Consider the following 8,983-nt stretch of genomic DNA (forward strand, 5'->3'; position numbering starts at 1 on the left):
AAAAAAAAAAAAAAAAAAGGTGACAGTTAAAAAGCAACAAAAAATTGTAGGCCCCATGTCTTTATTTCACACAAACAAGCACATTCGTCACAACATTCGACTTGCTGGGCTATGAAGCATCACTAGACACAACCTTGCCCATTATCAATGGCGCATGTTACCCGTGCGTCCTGTCCATGCTTCGATTGGCTACTCAGCCATAGGTCAGCCTCAAGCTCCTCTGTTTAGAGGCCAGTGAGAGCCCACCTTTCAGAGCTTTCAGTGACCCAGAGAGCCTGCTGTGGCATGGGCAATGCCAGGTCACCCCCACGGGTGTGGGTGTTACCTCTCATCCAAAGGCAGCCCCTTGAGTATTATAAACACTTATAATTTATATTATCAGGTATTTTAAGTATTAATGTCAGCAATATTTTATTTAATTATGCATTAATATTATTTTATAATTCAACATGTCTGTCATGTGTTGCAGTGGACATACAAAATGTGTCCATCTGGCTGACAATCCTAACTGCGGCTTGTTTTGGGGTAGGGTTTATATTACAAGCATCCTGAAAAATCGTGGTAGGGCTTATTTTCCATTTAGGTCTTATTTTTAGGGGAATGCAGTATGTACCTGGCTCATAGTAGGAACTCAACTTGGAAATTTTTAAATTGGTTCCAAGTGCAGTCCCCTGGGTATCAAGAAGTGAGGTTTCTCCTGTCGCCAAGGCCCTACGCCAGGTCAACAGCTGCCACTGATCCAGCCCAGTTTCTTGCAGAACATTTTTGCTTTGATTCTAAGTGACAGCATAACTCTGTTGCTGTTTTCCTGTTTCAGTGAGAGTAAAGCCTGTGCCCAACCTGGCCATGTACCACAACCCTCTTGTCTACTGCACCTGCTGGGACCCCTGGGGCCTGGGGCCAAGGAAGCTTATCAAGACCCCTCGGCCACCAAGCAAGTCCTCCTGCAGGATGCCCAAGTAAGGAGCTGGGACGGGCTGGGTGGAGCCAGAGACCAGGGGCCTGGGCCTCACTCACTGCCTTCTCTGTCTCAGGAGCTCACAGGAGCAAGCTGGGCTGGGCTTCTGCACCCTCCTGGCCCACCTGGGCTATACACCGACTGCCAGTCCTGCCAAGCTCAGTGTTTAAAGCTTGCAACAAAACACTGCTGTGGCCACATCTGTTCCTATGGGATGAGGGCCCTGGCCTGAGGTCTTAAAGGCCTTGGACCTTCAGGATCCCAGCTGTCCAACATAGACTTCGATTTTGAGTCCCCTTGGGAGTGTACTTGGTAGGGACTATGGAAACTGCTTTTTAATTTCCAGTGTGCTCCTTTTAGTTACGTATTTTTCACCTTCAGGCTAACTCCTGTGCTACCAGTTTTGAAAGAACACGATTACCTCCAGCCCCCACCAGCAACAAAGCCTACTGTTGCCCCAAAGTAAGTATTTAGGTCCAGAGGCAGGAATGGTTAGAGGCATGCGAGTAAAATGATCTCCCCCTTGACCCTCACAGCCCTGCCTGAGGTAAGTTAATCTACTGCCAGGGAGCCTGAGCATTGCCAGAACCCCCACGTGACCAGACCTCAGGCCTGGCACACAGATCCGGGCTCCTCTGTGCCTGTGGGTCTCCGTCCCTGCAGACCGGCTGTGCTCCTTGCTGTGCCCTGCAGACCCCTGGCATTCACAGTGGCCCCTCCCCTCTGTGGGTCACCTTCCTGTGTCAAACATTTTCTACAGATCTCATCGGTTTTCATCACAAATGACAAACTTACATTTGACAAACTTAGAAGTATAATTATGCTCTAGGAGTACTGCTTTTTGGCAGTAGTCTTTACATTCTATTTATTTGGAAACTATTTATTGAGCATGTGTGCTTTTCAGGTGCTGTTTCCTAGCTGGGGAAATAGCCATGAAGATAATACGGCCAGGAAAGCACCTGCAGTCCTGGAGCTTACATCCTAATGGGAGCTGGGGTGAGGAGGACCTGCCAATCCAAATCGCGCAGGCAGGGGTCAGCCCTCCCAACCTGGGGACCAGTGCCAGGCCCCACAGTGCCCGGCCCCCAACCCCGGGACACGAGTGGAGACAGGAAGGGATGGTGGCTGAGATGAGCTCAGAAAGAGCGACCATGCTTGGTGTGTAGGACAGGGGCCCAGAGATCGCCCCGAACAGCAGCCAGGCTCTGTTCCCGCTGAGGAGGAGCTAGGGCTGCAGATGGCATCAGGGTTGTGAGAGGAAGGGCCGGCCTGGATTTTCCATGGCTCTGGTATGATCACGAGGGTCCCCCTAGTGAAAGAGGAAGTTGGAGTGACAGAGTCAGCCAAGGGGACGTGGCACCCGCGCTGAGGGGCGACACTGACCTGGAAGACCAGAGGGAGGCGCAAGGGACTCAGGCAGCTTCCAGAGCCACCCCAGGGCCGAGGCCGAAGCCCTGCGGCACCATGATTGCAGCACAGGGAGACCCATTCTGTCCTCAGCCTCACGCGGCCTAAGTCAGTGGGTTCCCCGCTGACCCAGGGCTCCCCAAGAAGTCGAGTGACTGAGTTTGACAGCAGGGGTCGGGTGATGGTGATGCTGAGGCACAGCTCCCCATCACGCAAGAGGTGTGAAGAGGATTGTCAGGCAGAATTTAAAGCACACGCTCAAAGATACAGCACGGCCTGAGTAGAGGGAGAGGGACGGCCACCGCTTGGGCCTGAGGGAGTTTGTAGGGACTCGGGAGTGCAAATATGCTGAGCTGTGAGTCTGTGGGCAGAGGGCTTCGATTACAAATGCAAGGCTGCAGATCTTCCTGTAGGTGTGTACGGTCCGAGAGGGGTGTACACCACGCCACTCTAGGCCACGCTGCAACGTCCAGGGGTGGACAGCAAGCCACTGCTCTGCTAGCACTCGCACATCAAGGCAATCCTAAACCCAGCGTCAGAAAAGAACTAAAGAAGCAGGTTAAAATAAGAGACGACAGTTTATTTGAAGATGGGTAAAGAGGAAAAGAGACGACAGCTACTCTGGACCAGTAGTGAGAATTCGAAAGTGAACCGCTCATGGGTCTCTTGTCTGCAGCGGGTTTTATTGACATCTTTGTCCCAGGGAGGCTCCGGGAACCCGATTGGCTCCTGGCTTGTCTTTCATCCTAACCTTGGATTTCTCCCTCCATGCGACCTTTCCCTGACCTGTGTGGAGGTTAGGGTTACGGGCGGAGGACACCTTAAGGACGGGTAGTTTAGGCTAAAGGATTGAGTGAAGGGGAAGTTTGCGATTTTTTTGAAGCAAAGCATTCGTTGGTACATTTCAGATATACATAATGATAATATTCATAACAGGGAATTTGTGCCTTTACCTGATATTATATCTTGCTTCTTTTATTCCCATCCAGCCCTTCTTCCTCTCCTTATTTACAAATCTTCATTTCCATTTTTTCCTTCTACTCTTTTTTTTCTTGTCCCTTCAATCCCCTCTCCAGCCAGTGTTCCCCTTTTCATTGGAACATTTTCTTCCTGTTCCTCAACATCTCTTATACATTTTGGTCCTTATTGACACTTTTGGTTTCTCACACCAGAGAACAATGAGGTGTTTAAACGTGTGTCCTATTTATTTCATTTAAGAGTATGGTCTCAATGTCCATCCATTTAGCTAGAAATGTCTCGAGCTCACCCTTCTTTATGGCAGAGTCGTACTCCATTGCATTAAAAAACCACATCTTTATCTGTTTATCATTTGATGGGCATTTGGGTGGTTTCCAAGATTTAGCTGCTACAAACTGTGCCACTATAAACATGAGAACACATATGTTGATGTGGTATGATGCTTTTAATTGTTTTAGGAAAATACCAAGAAGAGGAATAGCTGTGTTGAATGGAACTTTAGTTTACTGAGAAGTCTCCACACTGATTTTCAGTGGTTGCACAAGTCTACACTCCCACCAGCAATGGAGAAGGGTTCTTTTTTCCCCACAGCCCCTCCAGCATTTGTTATTGGTGGATTTCTTGATGACAGCCAAACTTTCTGGAGTGAGATGGAATCTCAGCATTGTTTTAATTTGCATCGCTCAAATGACTGGTGTTGCTGAACATTTTTTTCATATATTTATTTGCTATTTCTACTTCTTCATCTGAGAAATGTCTATTTATTTCAGATGCCCACTTTTGGATTGGATCTTTAAATATGATGGGTCTGATTTTTTTTTTCAGTTCTTTATATATTTTAGATATCAGTCCTTTAAGGAACAGCTGGCAAAAATTTTTTTCTTGTGAGTTGTCTGTTCACTTTTGGCAATTTCTTTTGCTATGCAAAAGCTTTTTAATAATCTGAGATCCTAGTTGTTGGTTCTTTGTGATATTTCAGGTCCAATCAGGGTTTTGTTCACAAGGTCTTTGCCTAAACCAATGTCTTCAGGAGTACTACCTATTCTGTCTCCTAGCAGATTTAGAGTTTCTGTTTTAATATGTAGATCTTTGATCCATTTTTATTTTAATTTAGCACATGGTGAAAGATATGGGCCTAGTTTTAATTTTTGGAATGTGGCTGAGTGTGTTTGGAGTTATTTCTGCATCTTCTAATCTGGTCCATTGATCCTTGGGTCCAGTACCATGCTGTTTTAATCACAGTAACAGTAGTATAATTTCAAATCAGGGATTGTGATGCCTCTTGCCCTTGCCTTTGTTGCCCAAAATTGCTTTTGCTATTCTAGGTTTCTTTTGGCTCCAAAGGCATTTTAGGATTGTTTTTTCTAATTCTGTGAGATATGCTGTTGGAATTTGATTGGGATTACATTAAATCTGTATAACAATTTTGGAAATATGGCCATTTTCACTATATTAGTTCTTCCTACCCAAGTAAAGGGATCTTTCCATATTTTCATCTCTTCCATCACCTTTTCCAGGGTACTATAGCCTTCCATGTAAAGGTCTTTTACTTCCTTTGTTAGACTGATTCCTGAGTATTTCATTTTTTGGATGCTATTGTGAAAGGTACTGTTTCTCTAATTTTTCTCTTGCTGAATTTGTCATTTGTGTATAGGAAGGCTATTGATTTTTGAGTATTGATTTTGTTTCCAGCTATGCTACTGAATTTGTTTTTAAATATAGAAGTATTTTGGTAGTTTTTCATGTCTCCTAAATAGAGTATCATTTCATCTACAAATAAAGATAATTTAACTCTTCCTTTCCTATTCTTATTCCTTTCTTTTTTTTTCTTTTGTTTAAATGCTCCGGCTAATGTTTCCAGAACTGTATTGAATAAGATTTAGCTCAAAAGCACAGAGTCCTGAGTTCAATCCCTGGTACCACACACACACACACACACACACACACACACACGAACAAAAGAATGGTGACAGTGGACATCTTGTCTTTTTCCTGACTTTAGAGTGAAAGCTTTCAGTTTTTTTTCATTTAGTAGGATGCTGACTGTTGGTTTGTTGTGGATGGCAATTATCAGATTGAGATAAAGACCATGTATTCCAATTTTCTGTAGGGTTTTTATAATGAATGGTTGTTGGACTTTGTCAAATGCTTCTTCTACATCTATTGAGATGATCATGTGGATTTTGTCTTTGGCTCTATTAATATGGTGTATTACACTCATTAGTTTTTGTATGTTGAACCACCCCTGCATCCTTGGAATGAATTCTAGATCATGATACATGATCTTCTTGCTGACTTGCTGCAGTCTGTTTGCCAGTATCTTACTGAGAATTTTTGTGTCTATATTCATTAGGAAGATTGGTCTGTGGTTTGTTTTTGTTGAGTCTTTCTCTGGTTTTGATATCAGGGTAATGCTTGCTTCTAGGAATGAATTTGGAAGTATTGCTTTCCTTTCAATTTCATTAAAAAGTTTGAGGAATAGTGGCATTAGAACTTCTCTAAATTTCTTTTAGAATTCAGGGCCTGGGCTTTTCTTTGTTAGCAGATTAATTATATCTTCAATTTCATTGAGTGATATTGGTTTATTTATAATTTTTATATCTTCTTGGTTCAGCTTTGGTAATGCATATGTATACAGAAGTCTGTCCATTTCTTCTGTGTTTTCCATCTTATTAGAATAAATGTTCTCAAAGTAGGTGCTGATGATCTTCTGGATTTCTGTAGAATCTGTTGCATTTTCACTCCTAATTGCATGGATTAGAGTCTTTTCTTTCCTTTTTTTTTTTTTTGATAAGGTTAGCTAAGGGTCTGTCAATTTTATTTAATCTTGCAAAGAACCAACTCTTCAATTCATTGATTCCTGGTATTGTTCTCTAAGTCTCTATAACATTAAGTTCTTCCCTGATTTTTATAATTTCCTCCCTCATATGAGTTTTGGGCTTGACTTGCTCTTCTTTTTCTAGAAGTTTGAGGTTCAATGTTAAGTTGTTTATTTTAGCTCACTTTGTTTTTCTGATATGGCAATTCACCGCTATAAATTTGTCTTATAGGATTGCTTTTGTTGTGTCTTATAAGTTCTGGTATGTTGTATTGGCATTACAGTTTGATGCTAGAAACTGTCTATTCTCTTCTCTAATTTCATCTGTGACCCATTGGTTGATCAGGAGGATGTTCATTTCCCTGTGTTTATGAAATTCTTGTGGTTTATTTTCATATTGATTTCCAACTTCATTGCACTATGGTTTGATAATATGCATGGGATAATTTCAATTCCTTTGCACTTACTTAAACATGTTCTATGAACTAGGATGTGGCCTATTTTGGAAAATATCCCATGTGCAGCTGAGAAGAATGTGTTTTCTGATATTGTTGGGTAGACATCTACTAAATCCATTTATTCAAAATTTTGGTTCAGTTGTAATATTTCTTTGTTCATTTTTTAATCTAGTTGATCTGTCTATTTGTGAAAGTAGGGCATGGAGTTCCCCCATTACAGTTGTATTAGGACTTATTTGATTTGTCATGTCCCTTAATATTTCTTTCATATAGTTGTATGTACTGATCTTTGTTGCATATATTAATGATTCTTATCTCTTCCTCTTGGATTGTTCCCTTTACAAGGATGTAGTGATCTTCTTTGTCTCTCTTTTTCAGTCTTGGCTTGAAATTCATTTTGTCTGCAAATAAAATTGCTACCTCTGCTTTTTTCCTGGCTTCTGTCACATGGAGTATTATTTTCCACCCTTTAACTTTCAGTATATGCATTTCTTTTTTTAATTAAATGCATTTCTTATATGCTACATAATGTTGGATCCTGCTCTTTTTGTTGTTTTTTTTTTGTTGTTTTTCTGTTTTTTTTGTTTTGTTTTTTTTTTGAGAGAGGGGGTACCAGGAGTCAAACTTGAGTCCTTGCACTTGCAAGGCAGGCAGAGAAATCGCTGAGCTGAATCCCTAGCCTTGATCTTGCTTCTTGATCCATTCTGCCAATGTTTCTTTTGATTGAATTGAGACCATCTACACTGATGGTTATAGCTCATAAGCATTGGCTTATCCTTGTCTTATTGTTATTCTGTTGTTGCTTCACTGTCTTTCCTCTCTGTTTAACTGCTTGCCTTGCCTGGTGGCTTCTTTCTTCTGGCATTATTGGAATGGTGGTCTTTGTTATCTCTTTCTAAAATATCCTTAGGAGCATTTTATAGAGCTGGTTTCATGGTCATGAATTTCTTTTTTGTGTTCTTTGTCATAGAAGTATCATTTCTCCATAGAATTTGAAAGATAGTTTTGTAAGGTACATTAATCTGAGTTGAAAGTTGTTTTCTTTTAGGACTTGAAATTCTTCACTTCAAGCTTTCCTTGCCTTAACGGTTTGCGTTGAGAAGCCTGCTATTATTATGATGCAGTTTCCTTTATAGGTGATTTGTTTCTTTTCTCTAACAGTTTTTAATATTATCTTCTTGAATTTCTGGAATCTTGACTATTATATGCCTTGGTATAAAAAAATTTTTATCATGGCTAATTAGAGCTCTCTATGCCTCACCTATATGTCAAATTTTTTTTTCTCTGCTTGAGAATTTTTCTGCCATTACTTCTGTGAACATGGTTTTTATGTCATTTGCACTATCCCCTATATTTTTCACTATGCTCAACCCTCACCCCCATACTGGGAACTGGCATTGTGCTTGCCAGGAAGGTACAGTGTCACTGAGCCACACCCCTGACCCCTCAATTTTGCTATTCTTCTTTGCATTATCTAGCAGCTATTGGATTAATTTTTTATGGTCCCTTGCCATTTTTAAGAAATCTTTCTTTTCATGATTGCTAACCACAGTCCTGTCTTCTATATCTGACATTCTGTCCTCACATGGGCTCATTCTACTGGGTATATTTTGGATGGAATTTTTAATCTCCTGGATAGATGTTTGAATCTGTTTCATGAATTCCATTTCTTTCCTATGTTGGACATTCATGGTTTCCATTATTTCCTAAGTTCCTTTATTGTTTTTTGTTATCTGTATCTGCTCTAGAGTCACTAATTATGACTTTCATTGTGGTCACCATCTCTGTAGTTATCTGTGAAAACTGAGAAACCATTTTTGATTTGATTTTTTCTAGAAGTTCATTCATCTGCTTAGTACTTCCTCTGTTACCAATTCAGAGAATCCAGGTGTGTGAGTTTCAAACGGTTCCACCTCATTGCCCCTTGGATTTGCCTTTGGTGAGCTGGAAGTTTAAGACTGCATCTTGCTTGTCTTGTCATTTTCTTTTTTTATTTTAATTTAATTCCTGAGTTGATGCTTATAGATTATATAAAGCAAGTGCCTTTACTGCTGTTATTTAGAATCCTTAGAAAAAGACTATTTCTCAGAGATGTCTTTCAGGTATAACTGGATTTGGGGTTTGAATCTGTTGCAAGATCCTGCCTCTTCAATTTATTGGGGGTAAGAAGTTGCTGCCTATTTGAGCTAGCCCCCATTTTTTTGGCACTGGACTATACTATTGTTTATAATCCTTAGGCAATCTCAGTCTTGGCATACAGGAAGAACAACTGATTAGAACAATTATATCACCTTGGCCAAAGTGGTACAATTAGCAATAACAATAGCATCAAACAGCCTAGAAAATGACAAACTGTGGTTATTA

At 41.0% G+C, this 8,983-nt stretch overlaps 1 protein-coding gene across 1 annotated transcript in view; it reads left to right on the plus strand.

Moving 5' to 3' along the window:
• Positions 1–8,983, plus strand: part of Flacc1 (flagellum associated containing coiled-coil domains 1) — a 58,228-nt gene that overhangs the window by 6,231 nt on the left and 43,014 nt on the right. Inside the window, exons 2-3 of the mRNA XM_010617534.1 lie at positions 818–959; positions 1,340–1,420. Coding sequence (XP_010615836.1) covers positions 847–959; positions 1,340–1,420 — 194 coding nt within the window. The 5' untranslated portion in view covers positions 818–846. The remainder of the gene's footprint in view (positions 1–817; positions 960–1,339; positions 1,421–8,983) is intronic.

This window comes from Fukomys damarensis, unplaced genomic scaffold (assembly GCF_012274545.1).
Source record: "Fukomys damarensis isolate Sample0158 unplaced genomic scaffold, DMR_v1.0_HiC HiC_scaffold_26, whole genome shotgun sequence".
NCBI lineage: Eukaryota > Metazoa > Chordata > Mammalia > Rodentia > Bathyergidae > Fukomys > Fukomys damarensis.